The sequence below is a fragment of the Tiliqua scincoides genome, chromosome 4 (genome assembly GCF_035046505.1).
Source record: "Tiliqua scincoides isolate rTilSci1 chromosome 4, rTilSci1.hap2, whole genome shotgun sequence".
Taxonomy (NCBI): domain Eukaryota; kingdom Metazoa; phylum Chordata; class Lepidosauria; order Squamata; family Scincidae; genus Tiliqua; species Tiliqua scincoides.
In genome coordinates, this window is record NC_089824.1 from 2,585,624 (window position 1) to 2,609,127 (window position 23,504).

The window sequence follows — 23,504 nt, forward strand, 5'->3', positions numbered from 1 at the left end:
GTTAAAAACAAACAAACAAAAACTGAGAGCCCTGTAGCTTCTGCAGTGAAGCAGAACATGCCCTGACAGATAAGGGAGCAACCTGGAGAACAGACAGCCACCAAGGTATGGCAGTCAACAGCCACTTTCCAAAGTGTGCCCAGGTGAAGCACATCACCCAAACCTCCTTCAGTCACAAGTGACAAACCTGGACAACGTGAGGCATCCTCAGGCTCTGCGTGCAGTGCAAAGCAAACCCCCAAAGGGGTATCTGGAGCGGGTGGAGCAATCCCCACCCTCCAAGGGCCCACTTCTCGAATTTCCACAAGACTGCATCACACACTCTCAATGAATTTGAGTGGTGGACCAAAATCAGGGACAATTTTGGAGAGAAACTGTGACTGAATGTCAGCAGCAGCTTACTGCTGAACGCCCCTTCTCCTAGTCTCTTCACTCCCTTTAGCAGCTGGAGCAACAGAGAGAGCCACTCACGGTGACCGGGTCCCACCGTCTGCCATAGATTTCCCTCCAACAACAACAACAACAACAACAGTATTTATATACCGCTTTTCAACAAAAAGTTCACAAAGCGGTTTACAGAGAAAATCAAATATCTAATGGCTCCTTGTCCCAAAAGGGCTCACAATCTAAAAAGATGCAACACCAGCAGACAGCCACTAGAAAAGACACTGCTGGGGTGAGGTGGGCCAGTTACTCTCCCCCTGCTAAATAAAAGAGGAGCACCCACTTGAAAAAGTGCCTCTTAACCAGTTAGCAGGGGATGTCCAGAATGTCCCATAAACGATGCTGTTCCATAACACAGTGTAGTTCCAAGGGGACTTCTGGGGAGAAAGTATGCCCATCAGGGCTGAGAGATTAAATGGTCAAATATTCCCTCTCCATTCAGGCTGCTTGAGAATCAGGACAGATAAAACATGGAAGGCACTCCCGCATGAGCCACTGCCACATTCTACGTAGGAGGCAAGCCTAGAGCAGCGACTCACAGAGCCACACAACCAGTCCTGAATCTCTACATTGAGAGCAACTGAATGCTCCAATTGTAAGCAATGCAGAAGTGGGGGAGTAATTACCCACCCCCAGCAGAGACGGAGTAGAAGGAGGTAAGTACAAGAGCAGCAGCGGACCATGCAGAGGTGAGGCTGGTGGCCTCCTGTAGGAAGGAGGGCACTTTCATCTTCCAGGTGAGTTTGCTGCCTTGTGTTACAATAGCAGTTCTTCTCTTGTGGCCTGACATACCTGGCATGTGCCTTGGGAGCAAATGGCACGGGGCTTGCACAGAAACTCCTACACAGCCCTCAGTGAGAGGAATGGAGCCTGTATGGGGCAGGCACACTTCCCAGCCTGGTGCTCTACAGCATGCACCATCCCCTCTCTTGTAAAGGGAATATAGAAGGGTACATCCTGGCAATCAAGAAGGGAAGGCAACAAGGGCTGGGCAGTAGAACAGCCAGCCCATTCAAAGGGCAGGGACATAAAACAGACACACACTTGGGGGGCAGCACAAGAAACAAAAAACACTGCAAGGTTAAAAAGGGGGAGGGGCTGAGAAAGGCAGAGATGTTGCAGATAGCGATACAAGGACATCTGCAAGAGGGATCTGAAGGCCTTAGGAGTGGACCTCAACAGGTGGGAAACCCTGGCCTCTGAGCGGCCCGCTTGGAGGCAGGCTGCGCAGCATGGCCTTTCCCAGTTTGAAGAGACACTTTGCCAACAGTCTGAGGCTATGAGGCAAAGAAGGAAGGCCCACAGCCAGGGAGACAGACCAGGGACAGACTGCACTTGCTCCCAGTGTGGAAGGGATTGTCACTCCCGAATTGGCCTTTTCAGCCACACTAGACGCTGTTCCAGAACCACCTTTCAGAGCGCGATACCAGAGTCTCTCGAGACTGAAGGTTGCCTACAGAGTGCAGAGAGCCACTTCCTGCAAGAGGTCCAAACACTGCTGGGCAGAGCAATGGGGAGGGGGCACTTCTCACAAGGTTCATGCATTGAACTTTATATATGCACCCAGCAGCTGCTTTGCAGGGAATCAATCCATTGGTCCATCTGCCTCTCAATATGGGCCCCACCGCCTAGCAGCAGCTTTCCAGCAGGGGTCCTTCCCAGGCAGGGACCGAACTCTGGGCCCTCTGCAGGCAAAGCAGGCACTCCCACATGGAGCAGTGGCCCCTTCCTTTCATAGAAGAAGCAGCAGCTCAACATGTGCCACCAAGGGGGGGGCAGCTTTCACGATGCAAAGGAGCAGCTCTTTTGCGTGCACGGATATGGCACCCAAGAGGTGCGCCGAGAGGTTTGCCACTCCAAGTTTCTCAAGCACAGACAAGGCCGACTCCACAGGCCCCCCCCACCTGCCTGTCTCCTTGTCCTTTTCAAAGTTAAAACTGCAGACAGCTGGGCTGTGCAGCATCTTGGACACAGAGAAAAAAAAATAGGAGAAGCAGAATGAGAAGAGATTTACTCCCTTTCTAAATTATTCACAAGAAAAGGGACTGCGCATCTTTAACAAGCCATCGTTTTATGAAGCAAGGTTAACATTTTTACTTGATTCAGTAGAATATTATAAACTCTCCGGGGTCCATTTGAGGACTTTCTACTTTGTGCGAAAGGAACAGACTCAGCACTTTTTATATTATTTAGAGAATAAAATTAACCCTTGATGGCCCAGGCCGGGTATTTCCTCTCCCCAGTTAAATATGGCACGCTCAGCAATTTCCCCCCCCCCCTATATAATTACGGGCTGCTATCCATCATCTGTAGGAGAATGCTTTTCTGACACTCCAGAAGTGATGCGGTAAGCATGTTCACTAATAGAATAAATATTCTAAATATCTCTTTTATATTTTCATTTAAATTGGAATATTTTAAAATAATTGTACACATGCTGGCTGGGTGACTTGTACCGGGCTGTGGAAAGGCAGCCTCATCACTTCGATTTTACTTTGGAGGGAATGTCTCCTCCCACGCAAGCGGATACAACACAGGGTCGGTAGTAAAACACTGGCAGCAAAGGCTATTCACAAGCTGAACAGCCTTGCTGAAGACACCCCTTTGCAAGACATCCCTTTTGGAGCACCGGTTTCTAGGCAAAGCAGAGCTTCCCCAAAGACTGCTCTGGGTGGGCTGACTTAACTCCGATGTAAGTAGAGTCTTGCCTTAACAGACACAGCCCTTGTGTCCTCTGGCATTCCAGCAATTTCCTCTATAGTCGGCCTCTTCATAGTATTCATAGAATCACAGAGTTGGATGGGGCCTAATAGGTCATCTAGTCCAGCCCCTGCATGTAGCAGGAAATCTTCCTACAGCATCTCCAACAGGTGTTTGTTGACCCTCTGCTTGAAGATATCCAGTGCGGGAGAATCCACCACTTCTCGGCAATCTGTTCCACTGCCGAACTGCCCTTACCCTCAGGTATTTTTTCCTTTTTTCCGATATTCAAACAGAATCTCTTCTCTTGCAGTTTGTACTGCAAATTGGATCTAGTTCTACTTTCAGAGGCAGTTAAGAACAAATTTGTCTCTTCATTCATATGACAGCCCTTCAGGTATTTGACGACAGCTATCATATCCCATCTCAACCTTCTCTTCTCCAGGCTGAACCTTTCCTCGTAGGGCTTGTCCTCCAGCCCCCAATCATCCTCGTCGCTCTCCTCTGAACCTGCTCCAGTTTGGCTGCATCTTGCTTAAAGTGGGGTGTCCAGAACTGGACACAATACTCCAAGTGAAGTCTAACCAGTGCACAGTAAAGCGGAATCACAACTTCTTGTAACTTGAAAGCTACGGTTCTGTTCATGCAGGCTAAAATGGCATTCGCCTTCTTTGCAGAGGCATCACACTGCTGACTCATGTTCATCTTGTGATCCACTGCAACTCCAAGATCTCTTTCACAAGTTGTGCTGCCAAGCCAGGTATTCCTCTGTGTGCCAACGTCCATGCAGGGAGGTATATATTGATGACCTCCTCATACCTTTGCAAAGCCCTCTTCTTGTCAATGTGACTTGGAGAGTTCGCCAGAATTGGGAGTAATTAAACACAGGCCTGGATACAACAGGATCACTGTCAAAGTTGCTCCATCTCACACAGGACATTGCTGGTAAAAGGTGCAGAAAAATGCAACCCAAACAGCCAGGGGTTGGGTACAGGAGACTTTTTAACTTTAGAAAAAAAGATGACTAGAAGGAAATGTGATATAGATATGATTTACAAAATGATGCATGGTGCTGAGAAAGTGGATAGACAAGCATTTGTCTCCCTCTCTTGCAACAACAGAACCTGGGACCAGCCAGAAAAACTGATGGACAGTATGTTCAGGGGGGTGGAAAGGATTGCTTCACACCCCACTCGGTTCACATTCAGAAATCTATGGCCACAGGGTGATATGCTAGTGACTCACCAGGACTGATGCCTTTACAGCCCACTTGGGGGCTTCCCAAAGAGATCTGACAGGCCACTGTGGGAAAGAGCAGGCCGAACTAAATGGGCGCCCACACCAGTCTGATCCTGCAGCCAACCTCTTCTCACAGCTTTGCAAATGCCTTTTAAAAGATGATGATTGATGGTGATAATTACAGAGACTGGCCACAGCCCCCAGGAAACATTAGCCTGCTGATCTGGAGGGTGGAACTGCTGCTGCTGCTGCTGCTACCGCTGCAAAGAAAGGGAACTTTCCCCCCAACATGCCCTAAGTGCTTGTGCTTCTGCTGCTCAAGACCTAGGGTAGGATAAAGATTAATCTTTATTAATCAGATGCCACTTAGGGGGTCAAAGGAAACATCCTCAAAACCTGCAGATACACAAGACTTCACTGGTTTGAAGCCCTCTAAGCTTCCCCAAAGCTCTTCAACACAATCAAATAACTTCTCCGCTAGGCCCCAACGGGATCTCTTTGGGACAATGCCCTGATAAGATGCCAGCAACCATGTAAACAAAAGCATGGCATCATTAATAGCTGGCTGCTTGTCTGGATGCCCAGTGAAGACAACTCTGCCCAGGATTAAAAATGAGACCAGGAAGGGAAAACTCTTCTCCCACTGCTCAGAGGTGAACAGATGCTGTACACCTTTCCAGGGGCTGGTAACCTTTCCAGCAAAGGAGCTGAACACTCAGTGATGATGTCGTCATGTCACTGCCAAACCTGCAGGTTGCCGAGCTCTCAGAAGTGCCAGCATGGAGCTTGGCCTGCAAGGCTCGTCTCCCACCAAATCTGCCACGCGCCATACACAGAACAGCAGAGTTGCCTGCCCAGGCTCCACTGTCTGGCACATGGGCTGGATGACCTGATCAACCCCGCTGCACGCTGACACCAGCAGATGAAGGCAGAGTAATGGGGCAAAGAGTGGAAGCTGTGACGCCTCACCTTGCTCACATTAGACAGCTGCAAGCAAGCTACTCTTGCAGTTCCTCATGTACAATAATAGTAATGAGCTTGCCTCAAGACTGTTGTTAGGATCAGTGAGGTAATGCAATGTGGTGCACTGGCTAAAGCAGGGGCCTCCAAACTTTTTGGCCAGAGGGCCGCATTAAGTATCTGGTGCAGTGTTGAGGGCCGGAAAAAAAATTTAAATATAAAATTTAAATAAATAAATTAGAGATGGAACTTAGAAGAGTGAATAAATGAACGAATGGGCTCATTCATTCAACCTCTCTGGCTCTCAGAACACGCTCCTGACACAACCAGAGCACAGCTGCAGTTGTGTTCAGTTGAGTGGGCCAGAGGTTCTCAGGGGACAAGAGGCTGGCTGTGGGCCAGATAGAGGCTTGCCACGGGCTGCATCTGGCCCCCGGACCATGGTTTGGAGACCCCTGGCCTAGAGCAATGATTTTCCATCTTTTCCATCTCACGGCACACTAACAAGGTGCTAAAATTTTCAAGGCACCGCATCACTTTTGTGACAACCGACAAGGCACGCCGTGCTGCTGGCGCGGAACTCACACCCCCAATTATTCTGCCCCAAACTTCCATGGCACACCTGCAGACCATTTACAGCACACCAGTTGAAAATGGCTGGGTGAGAGTCTCAGGCTTTGACCAAGAGACCAGGCTTTAAATCAAGAGGTGTTTTCTCCGTGATTAAAAAGCAGCCATGCTGGGTGGGTGGAAATCCAAATTGGGATCACAGTAGGGACAATGTGCTAAAGATCTGCTGCTATGGTCCCAGTGTGAATCTGTTCTCCCACATGCCCTTCAAGAAATTAAAAAGTAGGTCAGAGTTGCATAGTGCATGCTGAAACAATTGTTATTAACAGTATTTATATACCGCTTTTCAACTAAAAGTTCACAAGGCTGTTTACAGAGAAAATCAAACAAACTAATGGCTCCCTGTCCCAAAAGGGCTCACAATCCAAAAAGACGCAAAAGAACCCCAGCAGACAGCCCTAAGGGTCATATTACAGACAACACTGAGTCACATACAGGTTTGTCTTTGAGCTATGGCCAATCATGTTATGCTACATGCCTCTGTAAACAAATGTTTGTTGTATTAACACAGCAAATGTCTGGGCGCAGCCTTAAAAACTTATGAAGCATGTACCCAAAAAATGCAATATAGTTCTAATGCTTGAACATCTCCCAATACCCAATAACTATTGTATAGGAAGATGATGTCTTCATCATGGCAGAAGGTTCCTTCCATACAGATCAGACCAACACCCCAGCTCCACACAGGTGCCAGGAAGAAGCACCAATTAGTACAGATTCCTTAACCTTCCAGAGAACATACACAATTCTCTGCTTCCCAATCAGCCGAAAGATATTCCAGAAGCAAGCTATGCTCCTCATTTCATTTTTAGGGTTTATTATTTATTCTCGATTGCTTTTGCGTATATTGACTCCAGGACAGTTTACAAGAAATCCAAATTATTCAAGTTGAAAAACACACCAAAGAACCAGGAAGCAAAAGTCTAGTTGATGGGCAGTGGCTACAAGGCAACCAAAACAGGCACAAGGGCACCCCACTGCCTTCTGCTCCAGGGTCAGGCTATCTTCATGTCACTCATTTTATTTCCAAGAGTTCTGCTCAACTTTTCAACTTTAACCAATTTCCAAAGTGGAGTACAGAAAAAAATAATTAAAATCACAGAGCACATCCTGGGGTCTCATCAACTGGGAGTGTATCTTCTACGTGGGCTCCAAGGGAGGGAGAGAGAACATCTTTCTCCTGCAACTTGCATGGTGAGGAGAAGTTGCTGTATGGCAGGCCTTGTCTACTCCTCAACACAGCTGAGAGCCAAGAGGGTTAAGCAAAGGGTTGTAGAGAAAAGAGACTTAAACACACTGACACTCAGCAGCAAGGCAGGACTTTTCAGTTACAGATCAGCCTTGACCTGCCACGTGACAGAGGCCAGTACCAGAAGTAAGAGCAGCACGTATGCCAAGCCAAAAGAGCTCTGCATCCCACTGGACACCACAGCATCCTTGCCACAACGGAGAAGCCTGCACCCTCCTTACCTTCTCTCCCAAGGGGCAGTAGCCCTTGAGGAAGTCTGGGCACACTTCCGCTTTCCTGGACACGTAGACATGGCTGTAGGGACAATCGCTGTTGTTGCAAATCCCTTTCAGGAAGTACAAGCACACGGGCATCTGAAAGGACCAAGGAAAGAGAGAGTAAAAATGGTTCCTCCCCCAACAGGAATTCAGTGCTGGTTCAAAAGAAAACTTTCCCCACAGCAAAGCAAACCCTTTGTCTCATCACTCCACCCCAAATGATGGGGGGGAGGGAACGGGACAACGGACGGAGACGAGACAGACACACTGACCTGATGGGAACCCCTTCACTGTAGCAGTGCCCCATGCAGTGACGACGCACACACATGCGTATGAGCCACAACTACAATGAGGAGTCTTGTGGCACCTTAAAGAGTAAGAGTTATACTGAGGCAGAAGCTTTTTTTTGGACTAGAGGCCACTTTATCAAATGCATGATGTTGGCAGGTATATGTATACCTGGGTGTAGAGAAAAAAGAAGGTAGAAAAATGTGAACAATAAGGCCAAATGGGCATGATATGTGAAAAGTGGCGTTGGTGACAATTCTGTTTAAAACTGGTATCTATACCAGGTCAGCGCAGCACGTCACGGCAGCAGTTGATAAATCATTATCCTCCACCATCAGCAACCTGGACTCAGACAGGAGAGGACCAAGAACAGACTCATTTAGGAATGATCACTACATGAGAGAGACCACTGGCATGGGCTCCTCCCACCTGTTCATTTCAATCAGAATTGCACAAGAGACACTCCCAGCAGGTTGTACCCCACAGTAAACAGCGGCAGGGCCAGGGCTGGAGTTGACCTTGTTGAGCAGCGGCCAAGAACCCACTGACCACCCAAGAACCCACTGACCAAGAACCCACTGACCACCCAAGACCACCTCAGGGTGGTGTGATATGGTGGTGGCAGACCACCTCTCTTGTTGTTCACTCACGGGGGGGGGAGAGCCTTGGAGGAGAGCTTGCCAAGGGCCTCTGCAGCCCTGAACAACAGAACTGGGTGTTCCTGATGGATTTTCTGCCACTCAGGCCAACCCTGGTCAGAAGCAAGTGGCAGTTGACCAAAGGGTTGTGCCGATGCTTTTGCTCGTAAGGGACAGGCTCTCCTGTTTTCAGACAAGAGGTCCACAAGAACCTCCCCCTTTCCAGAACTCTACATTCCAGGAGTTCTTATTTACAGGTGTTGGTGGCACAAACAAGCAAAGTGAAACTGACTGTGCAGTTGTGTTCATGCCGCAAACCACAGAACTTTACCTCCAGCCAGCTGCTATAATTAAAAGCGAATGACTGGCCTGCTGTGACAATTCCACTTAATGGCTACTTGAGATGGGGAGGGTCCACAGCCCAGTGACTTGAGCACATGCAGGATCAGTCCCTGGCTGGGAGGGAACAGATCTGGGAGACATCCCTGCGGGAGAACCTGGAGCACTGCCACTAGTCAGAACAGGCAGAACAGCACCGGACATAGCGCTGGTCTCAGCAAGGGACCATTCTTTCGTCAGAGTCTCCGAAGCGACTCTTCCCCCACTTTTCCAGAAGAGAGCTCAAAAAATGCACCTCGACTCCATGCATTTGCACCAACCCCCCAGAGTTACCAGGTGGCTTCCAAAGTGGTGGTTCCGCTTGCTTGGCTTCCCCCGCCCACAAAGTTGCATTCCTGACCCTCCTTATCTTGCCACAAAACTGGTTTATTGTCCAGAGCAAGCCTTCTGCTAAGAGTCATGATCTTAGATCAGGAGGGTCTAGGTATTTATTGTTGTTATTACGAATAATACTTATATCCCCCGCCAAACCAATACTTCCAAACGCACAGAGAAGGGGGAGGAGGGAACTTTCCCCCAAAGGACAGGCGGGGGCAGGAACTGAATTAGTTCACCAGAGTGAAAAGGAGAGTGGGGAAGAGGACAGGAAGATGGAAGGCTGAACGCGGCACAGAAAAGAAAACGAAAGGGGCTTTAAAGCAAAGAGTTTATTTTTAATTGTCTTTTAACTGCAGGCATTAAAACAAAGGACAGGGCTCTGGGGCTGTCTTTTTTGTCGGCGGTGGCGTGACCGTAAACGATTCCCTTAATGTAGGTTTTGATATAGAGATCAAATTAGCTCTAATAAAAAGGGATAATAAAGCCTGCTCTTATGCAAAACTCAGCTCCTCCCAGCTGTCAGGCCTGAGCCATTACCAAGAAGAAGCGCCATTCCCATTTCAATTAACCTCGTTTGCACCCCGCTATGTCCACGCAAATAACAATAAGGCTAATGCACGGCGGCAGCGCACTGTGGCCATATTAGGCAGCTTCGAACATGCGCACGCCTTTCCGAGCCAGCAGCTAATGAACCCGAAAGTCAACGTGAATTTCCAAATTGCTCACAACAGAGTTTTGAAGCTCTATTAGGGAGAAAAATGCTGATTCTTGTCAAGTCCCTCAAGGGGAAAAGCTGTTGGAACAGCAGCCTGCCTTGGCCCCAGTCCCAGCCTCTTGCTAACCCCCACCCACAAACCCAGCCATTCACATACAGGGAGCAGGGAGCCTGCTCTTCACAGGTGCCCGTGGGAAAGGGACAAAGCAGCTCATTTCAGGGTTCCCAAACGCTGAGCCACAACTCCCCCTCCCGCCACTTTTCTGTCCTCCAAACAGGGAAGCTGTTCAGGTTTTGACAAACTACAAACTGTTAGGGCCTAAACCTATCCAACTTTCCAGCACTGATGCAGCCATGAAAATGGGACATCCACTACATCTTGGGGGGGGGGGGGGCAGCGACAGAGGCCTCCTCAAAGTAAAGGAATGTTTGTTCCCTTACCTCGGGGCTGCATCGGTGCCAGAAAGCTGGATAGGACTGGGCACTCAGGAAATCTATGAAAACTTCACTCTCCTGCCAGACTTTTGGAGGAACCAGGAATCAGTGAAATCATGGCAACTGTTCAGAAGAGCAATAATTGGCAATCACAACCACTTCCTAGCCAAGCTGACTAAGGCTGCCTAAGCACACTTTCCTGAGAGTAAGCCCCATTGGTAGGACTTCCTTCTGAGTAGACCTGGTTAGGATTGTGTCCTAAGGTTAATGAACAGCCTTTTTGCTCAGCTAACAAAAGTCAGAGGGGTTCAAAGAGGTTATCTGTGATGAGACAACTGGCAAGTGACCTTTTTGTCAAACAACTGCTGCCTGCACTTCCCTCAAATGTGATGACCGTGCATGTTTAATTCTATGTCACATGCACTCACACCACACCTGTTTTGTTTGGCATTTGGTTGATGGGCGGGTGTTTGCTCTTGGTGCCTCTATAACAGCAATTTTCAACCTTTCTCATCTCACGGCACACTGACAAGGCACTAAAATTTTCAAGGCACACCATCAGGTTTTTGACAACTGACACCATGCTGCCAGTGGGGGCCTCACATCCCTATTGGCCCTACTAATAAATGACCTTTCCTCAAATTCCTGTGGCACACCTGTGGACTACTTGTGGCACACCAGTGTGCCACGACACAGTGGTTGAAAATGGCTGCTCTATAAGAGTGCTGTGCCTGCTTCCCTGAACTAATTTGTGCCTCTCTTCTCCACCCCACCCCCCCACCCCCACAGCCTGATGATATATGTTGGATTTTGCTTTGCTTTCAGCCATTTCTGCTCAGTGATGCATATAAGCAACAAGGACCAAATGTGTACACCTGTGGGCCAGGCAAAAACAGGTTAATGTTTTAGTGCTGGAGACCACTGTGCAACACTGCACAAACTGCAGACTGCTGCACAACGAAAACTCCCTCCCTTTCCTGAGCAGCACTTCCTGTTTCACTGCTCTATCACTTCATTCTTCACCCATGTGTGCATAGGGATTCTCTGGCAGTCACGTCTATGAACCAGAGATCCTGGTGCAAAGCCTGATGGGACGTGGGCCACAGACACAATTGCCCAGAGCATCCCTATACCCACATGGGTGAAGAACAAAGCGGCAGAGCAGCAGAACAGTAAGTGCTGCTCACGGAGGGAAGGGATTTCAGCAAACGCCAATCTGGTCCATGGCCTGGGGTCTGGCAAGCCCTGTTTGATTGTTTAATGTTAAGATTGATGTCTTAATGCTCAGTATTGATTTTTTTTTTTTTTTGCTTATTGTTGTGATGTAATGTAATTTTATTATGGAGCTTTGTAAGCCACCTTGGGCATTTGCTTTGGCGTGGGAAAGGCGAGATATAAACAAGCAAGCAAGCAGAGATTCAAACCCCACCCTCTCACCATGGGCCCACCTGTAGTTTGGGCAGAAGGATGGCTCGCATAAAATGCTCCTTAGCCTTGTGGCATCCCTGAGAGTGCATCCTACTGCTGCTGCTGATGTACCCCTGAGGTGTATCCCACTCAGAGGGGTAACCCACCACCTTGGGGAAGACATCAACCTCCAACAGGAGGGACTTCTTTCCACCAAAAGGACTTTCTCTTGAGTTGTAGCAGCAAACTGCGATGGCAGCACACACAGGTTGGGGCATGCAAGGACATATTGTTGGAAGTTTGGTGTTTGAACCACAGAGACTGTTGCTGGAGCGTGCCTGCAGGTTACTAAGTCAGTGGAAAAGATGATGCTTTGCTTACACCCTGCTGACTGGGAAAGACAGAGAACTTTCTCCTGCCGCATCCCACAGGGCAAGCAAAATCGGCCTCAGCAGGAGCCAGTGAGAGGGCTAATGTTTCTGGGCAAGTTTTCTGACCCTGTCCCAACCCACATCCTATGAGAAAGTCAACTTCAGAAGCAAGTGCCTATTTGGAAAGGGCAGAATTCACCCTGCCCATTTACAGCAAAGCCCATGGACTGCAGAAAACCAGTTCTGCAGCAGGAATTAACTCGCTGGGCTCTCTCTTTGGGTTCTACGTTGATAAATGAGGCTCACATCACCTTTCCTGGTAATCACCAGGTTAACAGGAAGTTACAGGAGCGAGCGCCACAGTCGCCACTTGCTCTGGGCAGCTGGCTCCCCCTTAGCCATAAATCATCGCGAAAGGGCTGTGAGCTCAGCAAAGGCAGGGGATGCAGCCACAATCTTCACACACAGTGTGGGAGGCAAACAAGATGCTTCCTCAATTCACCAGCACACTGACGTTCTGGAGACACCACCATGTAATCAAGACTGAGCTACGTATCACAGGAGACGGAAAACATCTTGGTGGGGGGAATTTGGCTTCCCTTCAGCATTGGCCAGGGTTGTGTTGTTCCAAACAAAAACAAAAAAAAATTTCAAACATTACCTTCATTTTGCACCAGGAAAAACAGGATTCTGCAACCTGCATAAATTATGCAAATGTGAGTGGTGCCTCCCTTTTGCAGTATCTGTTCAGCAATTCTGGGGAGCACTTTGGTTTTCTGACTCATACAAAACTGCGCAGGGCACTTCAACCCCACCTCAGCTCCCAGCTGCTGGAATTTGGTCACCTCTTGGGCACCTGAGATTCCAGCAGGTATGTTCCACCAAGAGTTCCTTTGAAGCGGTCAGGGCTAAAAATCTGCTAATTTTCTTTAAACAAAAGTGGAGGGAGCTGGTTCTGCACCGAATGCCACCTGGCGGCTGTCAGAATAGGAGGGGCATTAGGCTCTTGTTAGCGACCTGACCATGACCAGTGCCACCTTCCTTCAGGGCTGGCTTGTCCATGGTGCTGACTGAAGCGGTCACTGCAGTCAGCATGTTGGTATGGGGCACCCATCTGTGTCCACACACTTGTCATCTCTGCTCCCCCTTCCACCCACTGGACTGGATGAAGAGGGACACAAGAGAGGGAGAGGAAATGTGGAGGGGAAGAGAGTGCCGAGCTGGAACACTGGAGAGTGGCAGGAAGTGCAGGCTGGCATGTCCTTGGGGAAGGGGGGCAGCATTTGGCCTACCACCTCAGACACCAGGAGGACTTGGGGCAGCCCAGTCTCCCCAAGATAAACTGAACTAAGACAACTGTAACCACAGTAATCTACAAGCATGGATGCCAGACCCCAAAATATGCCACACTCAAAATTAAGTTGGGCCTATGCAGAAAAGGATGCCGGCTCAGGACCAGGTACATATCTGAGTCCGTCACCATGCATACTGGAGGCCAGGTGTCTGCCCCGAGGAGCTTACAAGCTACCATTCTACAACACAGGAAAAACAAAAGAAAGAGTGGGGGCTGGGGAAGAACATAACTTCTTGTTACTCCCATTTCTCCCACAAACCCTTATTTTCTCGTATGCAATCCTTATCCATTGATAATGTCACCACCCACCCCAAAGAAGAGGCAGATTCCTGCCTTTACCTCCAACTCCCCTCCTTCCATGCCATGTCATTTCTCACTTCATAGAACTGCAAGAATTCAACCCCTTTGATTAAAACCCTAGTTCACACTCTGCTTGGGCTACTCCCTGACAATTGCATCCTCCCCCATTGATAAGAACATAAGAACAGCCCCACTGGATCAGGCCATAGGCCCATCTAGTCCAGCTTCCTGTATCTCATAGCGGCCCACCAAATGCCCCAGGGAGCACACCAGATAACAAGAGACCTGCATCCTGGTGCCCTCCCCTGCATCTGGCATTCTGACACAGTCCATTTCTAAAATCAGGAGGTTGCGCATACACATGATGCTCTTCCACAGGCTCATTGCAGTCTGTTCACCTCTACCTGACTTTCTGCTCCTAAAGTAATCCATCCCACCCATTGCACAAACCTCCCCACCAATTTCAGGTTGCTCCCAGCTCCAGCACCAGTTCTCTAGCTCTCAAATCCTATTAGATTCCTACTACAGTAAACAAAATACATTTTTATATGCTACAACTTTATACATTTTGAGATCTGAACGCTGTGGTACTGGCATCCATCTTTGGAATCTGAAGATGCAACAGATGGGACAGTCAGCAAAGTGAGATACCTTCTTGGGCCAGGCTAGAAATGTCTGCATAAGCTGCAATGTGTAAATGGATCACTTTGGGGGCTGCACATGTTACCATTCAACAGATACCCATAACAGCAAATTTGGTGAGATGCATCTGGAACCTGATGGCACGAAAATTTGAATTTGACCTCTATTCACACTCCAGATTAACATTATGGGCGAATCCAATTCTAAAGATCTATAAGGAAACTTTTTTTTATGTTGGAGCTGGTCCGACAGCAATTTTCACGTTAGATCAACTTATTGATCAAGACCAGGAATTTTTCTCCTTTGAGAGACTAATATGATCTTCCAATGTCTGCAGGCTGGCGATACTTACAATTGTAGCACTTATTAGAGTGTAAATTCAGCCCCTCGGCACTATCTGCCTCACAGACCCCTCTATTTCTTGATACACCAGGGTGGCCAAACTTGATTAACATAACAGCCATATACAATAGACTTCAGATGTCTAAGTGTCACAAGAGAGGTTTGAGAGCCCGCTCACGAACTTGCGCCTGATGGATGATATTTTATCGGTATTCAAGCGAATGGCATATCGACATCAGCTGTGTATGGGCATATTTGGAAATATCTGGAGGCCATTCTTCGTCAAAATATCTTAAGCCATGTGAAGTGTGTAGATATACTTATGTAATGTTTTGATTGCATATATTCCCACTTTTCCCCACTTTTTTCCCTTCTTTTTTCCAAATATGCAACTGCATAAGATTGCATCTATGCCAGGGGTGTCCAAACATTTTGGTAGGAGGGCCACATCATCTCTCTGACACTGTGTCAGGGGCCAGGGGAAAAAAAAAAGAATTAATTTACATTTAAAATTTGAATAAATTTACATAAATGAATTTATTAGAGATGGAACTTATATGAATGAATGAAGGTCTTGCTGTAGCTCAAGGCCTTGCACAAAGCAAGGCCAGCCTTTCCTTTTCTGCAGCTGCTGCATCACAGATGCAAAACAGCAAGTAGTAGAGGGAGCCCTCATCCCACAGCTCAGGTGAGAGGTCGAACAGTCGTCCTCATGCTGAGAGCAGTTGCATTAGGCCAGCATGGGCTCCAGCAAGTCTCTGGAGGGCCAGAGGCTCATTGGAGACTGGGGGCGCCCCAAGGACCTGATTGGGAGCCCCTGAGGGCCACAAGTGGCCCCCGGGCCAGGGTTCGGGCACCCCTGATCTATGCAATGCTGTGTTTTTTTCTGTTTGTTTTCTTTATTCATATAACATAAAAATAAAGCATGGACAGAAAAGTTTTGAAGATGCAACTTTCTCAACTTGCTATGATTCTGCTTATGGTAAACAAGTCCCACCTGCCATGAGCTTAAAGCCGCCACACAGTGCAAAAAACAACAGCTGTCATCAACTTGGCTGTTGCATGAACTGGCATGGGAAAGCGCGCACACACAGGGGCGATAATGGCTAGGCACACACATGGGGGCTTCTTCTGCACAAAGCGCTACACACCTGAGCACCTTGCTCAACATGCTAAAATCCTACTACAAATTGGCACAACTCTGCTCTCTTTATGCGGAATGACCCTGCTATGTGTCTGAATGCCCTGTCAAGCAAATTCCAAATGAATTTGATGTGAAACATTCAAAAACGCAGCTGTCCCTACGACCACTGGAAAGCAGCTTCCCTTGAGCCAGTTTGCAATTAAGCCACACAAACCTTATCTTTGGAAACTTTGTGTGAAAACGGACAGGTCCCATCAGTCTTCTTGCACGTGCCACGGAGAAACCTATCAAAGGAACCAGAAAGAGGGAGGCATTAGAAGAGACCTCACAAAACTTGAGAACATTTCCAGAAAACTTTTAGGCTTTCAAATGCAGACACGCAACTACAACAGAACTTTCTTTACATAGGAATATTCACAGATTCATTCTCTGTCCCACACAAACACAACACTGTGACTTTCCATGAGATTAGGACAATCAATTTAGTTCAGTTCCAATTTGATTACACATCAGTGTAATCCAGTGCCTGTGCCACAGGTTATGTGTAGATGCTGCTGCTTTCTGTCCACTTCTTGCATTCACGGAAGAGTCTGTTGTCTGCAAAGCTCAGGCCACATGAACCAATAAATCTCTACAACACCACAACTTCCTCCTCTTTGAAGAAGGAACTACTGAGAATCAAGGGGGCACTAATTTTCACCTCTCAAACAGCTTGCCCACATGAGAAGTTGAACATGCTACATGGGAGCTGGCAACTGACACTGCACAGTTGCAGTACTTATCGATCTTCAGAATACCTTGGAGCTGCATGCAACATTTGTAAATACAGTCATGTTTCGCTTAATGACAGGGATGCAGACCGGCACCCCTGTTGTCAAGCGAGGCTTGACATTATGCAAAACCTCCAAAAGGCGAGGGGAGCCACCTCTCCTCCCTTTCCTCCCTTCCAAGGTTTTACTGAGCCTTGCAGAGGCTCAGAATGCCTGTTTCGGGCAAAAAGATGTGACTTGCCATTTCCTAGAAAACCAGAAGTCATGTGTATTTGGCCTAAGTGACCAGTCTGAGCCTTGCAGAGGGAGCACGCATCTCTGAGAAGCACGGAAGCACAGGCTCTCCTCAGCATCGGAGGCTTGGGGAGGGGAACAGGGACTAGTGGCAGCCGTGGCATATGCAGTCTGAAAATTGCTAAGCGACGCACAATTGTATACAAATATAGACTGTTGCACAATATGAAATACAGAATAGGAAGCAAAGAAGCAACAGAGCTGTGCTCAGAAGATGTTAATCCACTTAAAGGAACATCCCTTAAATTTCAAAACATTCAAGGACAGTCTGGATCTTCTCTGATCACTACTGCTGCAGGAATGGCTTTTCTGTTGTAGTTTTCACTCTGCTGCCCACCTCTTGGGAGGGCTTGTAGCTCAGTGGCAGAGCAACTGTTTTGCATGCACAAAGTCCCGGTTCAATTCCTGGCAGCATCTCCAGTTAGGTCTAGAAACCTGTCTGAGATCCTGGACAGCTGCTGCTTCTGCATTCCTCTGTCTTGCATAGATACTCCTTTTGCATAAGCTGAAGAGAAGCCATAAACGGCTTCAGCACCCTGTGAACTGGCCCTGAATTAGCATCCTGAAGGAAAGTTCAGTGCTTGCCCCATTTGCACAAAAACGGCGCACACACGCAGAAACTCATGTTCTCCCTCACTTTCCATTGCCAGTCACCAGTAACTTCTGGGCTTACTTACCTCTGATGTACTAGGGCCCAATCCTATCCAACAGCGCCCGAGGTAAGGAACAAATGTTCCCATACCTTGAGGAAGCCTCTGAGACTGCCTCCTCACCACAGGATGCAGTGCACATCCCATTGACACGACTGCACTGGCACTGGAAACTGGATAGGATTGGGCCCCTAAACAGGGCTGATAGTTCCCACCCTGACGATTCTTTTGAGATCTTGTTCTGGGTATCAATCTTTCATGGGTAAGATCTGGGGAGCATCACCTAGAACACCTCAGCTGTGACATTTTCTGTTTTAAAAAAGTGCCAGAAACCAGTCTTGTTTTAGGGAGGCATGCAAGGAATATTTCTGCTTAGGCAAGCCTTTAGTGGTGGGGAATCTGTGGTTGTACTGGCAGCTGGAGTTTTGGGATTATGACTATTTCATTCCTGTAATTGATGCAGTCGATGCTGTATTTTGTACTGAATTTCGTAAGTATCTGCTTTGAGTTACAGGAAAAGCATTTTATATACAGAGTAAGTAATATCACATACATATTGGGGTGGGGGAACTATGTTGGGCTGTCGCCACAAAACCAACTAACAGACTTGTTATGACATGTTAAGCACCTCTGCTCACTAGGCAAAGAGATACTTTCTAAGTGGTACTCCTCTTGTATTTAGCAGAGGAAGAGCAGAAGGTTTTTTCAAGTGGATATTTGCTGGTGTTCATTCTGCTAATTTTTTTACATTGTGAGCCCTTTTAGGACAGAGAACCATTTATTTATTTACTTAGGGCTCAATCCTACCCTGTGCTGGAACAGGCAAGCCAAGAGGCTTGTATTCAGCACGGGATAGGGATCCAAAGCAGCTCAGCCAGAGATAAAGGGAAACTTTTCCCTTTACCTCCAGGTAAGGTGCCCTTGCCCCTATGGCTCTCCTCAGACTTGCGCCACCTTCTGAGGTGGCACAAATCCGAGGAGAGCAGAGTGGCTTGAAGCCACTCTGAAATCCCCGGGAAAGGGGGTTGGGGATCCAGTATTACTGTAATGCCAGATCCCACCCCTGCCTCCTGCCTGCCCGCTCCTAGGGGCCGCCCTCCGCCTGCCTCCCTCCCCATCCACCCCAGAGCCTTGTGTCGGCCCAGCCAAGCTGACGTAAGGCTCGCCACACAAGCTGCTATAGAGGCTGGATTCAGCCTCTGCGTGCCAGCGCACCTCTGTGCGCCAGCGCAGCTTACTCCTGAGGAGGTGCAAACGTGCTTTATGGCACGTTTGCGACCCTCCTGGGCTGGCCCAAAAGACTTGCGCTGGTCCAAGTCCTCTTCTGGATTGCGCCCTTAGCTATGTAAACCTTTTTGTTGAAAAGCAGCGTATAAATATTCTTAGTCATTTAACACAAATAGCCATCGCCAATAATTGTTGCAGTTCTTGTACATTAGAGCTTTGCACAAAAGTGTCACAGATTTACTTTACTGTTTGTGCTTCAGTGGCCTTGTGGCTCTGCTGTTTATAGATTTCTTTATGCCCACTTGTCAGCATATCTGCAAACTGAGGAGAACTTTCCCAGCATCTGACAGAGGGGTCCCTAGTCCACAAAAACTTCTCTACTGATGGATTTGACAGTCTTTAAGATCCTGGGTTGTCAAATAAAGAGCCACTGTTGGCGGATCTGGGCTCTGGCAGAGACACCCCCATGTGTGCCCTCCTTTCCTCCATTGCTCTGCTTTTGTCCCCCTCATACCCCTCCCTACATTGTCCTCTCCTTCAAAATGGTGGCAAAAATGCTCAGTTCTGTGTGCTTTTCACTGGACATGCAATTTCATTTGCGATTCCCTCTTGCTCACCCACTGCATTCACACATGCAACTCTACAGCTGCTGCACAATTGTGTGTACAAACATCCCTCAGCAGGGCGGGGCATGGCTGTGGTCTGTACATTCCACTCCTCTTTCTACTAGGTTCTTATCCATCACCCGAGCCGCCTTAGAGGCATCAGCAGGGACCAAAACGAGCGAGCATAAAGCCTGCCCGCGAGAGGACTCTCCCTTCTGAGAAGGCAAGACTGGGCCAGCGACAACAGGGAGCTGCCTGGACGAAAATGGAGGGTACCTGGTGCAGACGGCCACTTTTTCTGGATCATGGATGTAGGGACAGCTCTCCCCGCGATTGCATTTGCCAAAGCGGTTGTAGTACATGCAGTATTCCTTCTTCTTCTCTTTCTTCTGCTTGGCCTGGCGAATGATAGCCAAACTCCGCTGGACAGCTCGGCTAGCCGGAGGAAGAGACACACACACAGTTAATCAAAGGAGCATCCATCAAAGATCCTGGCAAACTTCCCTTCCATCCAACAGGGAAATATTATTTTTATTTTGAAAAATAATTAAAAATTAATTAAAAAAATAGAAAAGAAAAGGACAATAGATTTTATTCATTCAAATATCCTGCATTTATAATATAATGCAAGGGATGTTTTCAATGCAAAGGATTCCCAAAATGGTGTAAATGCATATTTAACATATGAATGTTGCAGGCTCACTTCACAGTCATTTCTGCTAGAATGGGACTCAAATTCCAGAACGTGTTGCTGTTCCAGAGGAAGTCTCGGGATTCTGCAGGACATTTAAAAATAATTCACTAACTACACTGAAGCTTTATTGTCTTCTAGAACTGGACTGTTTCACCATTTCTGATTTAACATGTCTCGATTAGAAATGCCTTCTCACAGGAGTATAAACGTTGGATAACATTTTGCTTTTAAAATCATTATTGAGCAAGTATGACCTGCTTCTGCAGTCCCTGCCAGAATCCAAGAGGAGCAGAACCCCAAGGACACCTAGGTGGCCGAACTGTCAGAGAACTGGAGGGAAACTCTCCTTTGGGCCTCAGGCAGAAGTTGCCACCCAGGGCCCCGAAGGCCAATTTTGAAAGACTTGCCACAGGGCTTACGTTGGGGCAGACACCTGCCTCTGGTCTTGCCAATGTTGTACAATCATCAGGAATATCTCTGAACATGCACAGAATGACTCTGCCTGATAATGAGGAATTTTAAAGACCCAAGAACCAGAAGCTTCGTTTTTTTGCAGACACCTCCATAAGGAGCTTTGTTGAACCTTATCAACAATCATTATCAAGGGCTTTCCACTTTCTTAGACACCAAGGAGGAAAGCTGGAGATCCTCCAGAGACTGAATAACTTATGTTAAATAATATACACAGCGTTGTGATGGTTTCCAACCTAAGAGCCCAATTCTAGGGACAGCTGTGGTGCTGGAACTGTCCTGGCACAACACCATATTTTACTGCGGTTGCAAAACATGGCCCACCACTCTTCCAGGCAAGGAAGGTATATCCCCAGGCAAGGGAACAAATTTCCCTTACTTGGAGGAGACCTACAGGGACTGCCCCCCCCCCCCACCGAGGGTGCAACATACTTGGGTGTCACAGCTGCATTGGTGGAGGAGGAGGTTAAGTAGGACTGGGTTGTTAGTCAAGGTGCTGATGATAGAGCTGCTCTGCATCCCACCATCACACGAGGTGCGACTGGAGGGAATGAGCGACTCAGCTGTGATTCCCACACTCGGGAACTTCCTCCCTAGGGAGGTGGCCCGTCTACCTCCTACTCTCTCAGACTTCTGTAGCTTGGTGAAGCCCGCCTGGCTCAGATGGGCCTTCAGCCTGGATCCATCCTGTGTTGCCTGATTCATGGTATGGGCTTGGTTCTACTGCTCTACACTGAAGCCATTTTATCAGTATTTTTGGGATGATGATGTTCTGTTATTTTTAGTGGATTTTAAGTTTTGACTGCCTGCTGCTTTTGGGGCCTTGCCCAGAAGTGTTTGCAAATTTTAAAAATGAAAGTAAAACAAGCATGTAGGACGGAATCTCAAAGTATGCACAGGCCAAGAGTGGTATCCTGACACTGGAGACAGAAAACCCATATAGCATGTTAACTTTCCATTTATCAGCACAGGACACACTCCACCGGGAAGTTCTCCTCCACAAGCCCCACTGAAGCCCCAGGAGCTAAACAAGAACAGTGCTAGGCCCCTGCGCAGCTCCCACTCTTTTCAATCACAGGGATGCAGGCCAAAGGGTTCACACAAAAAGTGGCATTTGAAGGAAGCAGGAGAGGGTGCATCAGCAGGTGTTCATTCACACTTGTGGACAGGGAAGCCCCAACACTCTTGAGAAAATACAGACCTTGCAATGTACCAGCTTGTCGCTGACCTGTTTGGATAACCAGCTGGAGAATAACCAGGTGTGCTGGGCGCAGAGTCCAGCCTCGCTGTTTAGGAACACACAGAGAAAGAGGAGGGGAAGACAAAAAAACAAAACAAAAAACATGAAGATTACAACTCATTCAGATAGGAGCAAGGAACTCAATTTCCCATAACATATAAGTAACACATAAGGAGGCATTGAGTTGTGTTCACACAGGGCAAATAAACTCTTCTCCAGTAGACCAAGGTGTTGCTGATGCCTCACAAAGAGCAAGCAAGTGAACAAGAAAGGGAAGAAACTGTCACAAGCGTGGCTGGGGAGCAGCATAAATTAGATGGGTGACTTAAGTCAGCACTGCAGAAGCGCACAGACTTCCAGGAGTGTGCAGCCATAGTGGCCCAGCAATAGGCAAAAGCCCACAAGTGCAATCATTGCTGGGGCTCCAAGAGGGCTCTCTGCACCCACCTTTTGCTAAGCAGCCTCAAGGGCTGGCACATGAAAGGCACAAGAAATTTGCAAAGGAAACCAGGACAAACGGGGCCACTTCAGGAGCCTGCCTATTCTCCCTGCATCCCACCCTCCCCCCAAGAAGAGTGGCAGAGCAGGTACTTGTAAGGGGGGCAGCTACGGCAGCAGCCAGTTTTCTAGCAGTTTGCTCATTTTTTCACTCATGAAAAACAAATAGATTGCTGCCAAAGAAGAGTTTTTCCCAGAATATGTTGGGCCCAGCAAAGTATACACCTCTGGTAAATCTTCACCTAAGCTCCCACTTCTATTGTTTCAGCACTGCAGTCTTTTCTCCTCCTTTTTTCCAAACTGAGCACAGAGACACAGCCTAAATCCCAGGCTGGAACTGCTCCAGGTTCAATTCCAGATCCATTTGCAGGACAGAATCCTTCCATGGCAGATGCCCTGCTGGCCAAGACCCAGTCCTACCTGGCTTAAAAAAATGACTGATGCCCAGATGGGAGACCACTTGGGAATACCGGGTGCTGTAGGCTTACACCATAGTCTTTCGAGACTGAAGGTTGCCAACCACCAGAAACGACTGTTGACCAAATGGGGGTTGGCTTGCAATTTCACCATCCTGGGGCGACTCTCGTATAGGAAGTTGGCTATCAGTGGCATCCAGTCTTGCTTTGTCTCTGCAGCTGATCAGAAATGTGGGGCAGAGACGATGTGGTCTGATCTGCCTCCGTACAAGGCTGGACACCAGAGATGACCACCACCACCCCACATGCCTGCCGTGACCCTGCAGTGGATTTAGTAGCCCACTATAAGGCAGACACATGTCTTCCCGCAAGCAGAGCCCCAAGGAATATGTCTGGGTTGCCCTGCTCTTTGTGGCTCCAGCACCTTTGGCTTGTGCCCCTGGCAAGGAGCTTTTAATTACAACATAATGCTTGTGGTGCTGGCACGAGAGACTCCCCATGGAGGAGTAATTACTCTCTAAAGCAGTGGTTCCCAGACTGGTGGGTTGCAACCCACCAGGGCAACCAGAAGCAGGGCATTTTCCCCTTAAGGAGAATGACAATGCTCAAGTGACAGTGACAGTGCTGCAGATTGCAGTGCTGCCACTGCCAAGGGGCTTTCTTTACTAACCTGGGGGGCATCGCTGGCCTCCTGCAGTGTCCTGGAAGCTTGCAGCCCCCTCTGATCTCCTCTTGTTTATAAGGCCTTAGTCAGAGAAAACAGGAAGTATCTTTAGACTGGAGAAAAGGGCTGCTTATAGCAGCCAC

General features: G+C 48.1%; 1 protein-coding gene across 2 annotated transcripts in view; it reads right to left on the reverse strand.

The window, feature by feature from the left end:
- The window catches only part of ZC3H3 (zinc finger CCCH-type containing 3), a 290,941-nt gene that overhangs the window by 61,669 nt on the left and 205,768 nt on the right, over positions 1-23,504 (reverse strand). For both annotated transcript variants that reach the window (XM_066623326.1, XM_066623327.1), the window contains exons 6-9: positions 21,745-21,829; positions 19,655-19,813; positions 16,047-16,116; positions 7,444-7,575 (exon numbers count right to left, since the gene is read on the reverse strand). In XM_066623326.1, coding sequence (XP_066479423.1) covers positions 7,444-7,575; positions 16,047-16,116; positions 19,655-19,813; positions 21,745-21,829 — 446 coding nt within the window. The remainder of the gene's footprint in view (positions 1-7,443; positions 7,576-16,046; positions 16,117-19,654; positions 19,814-21,744; positions 21,830-23,504) is intronic.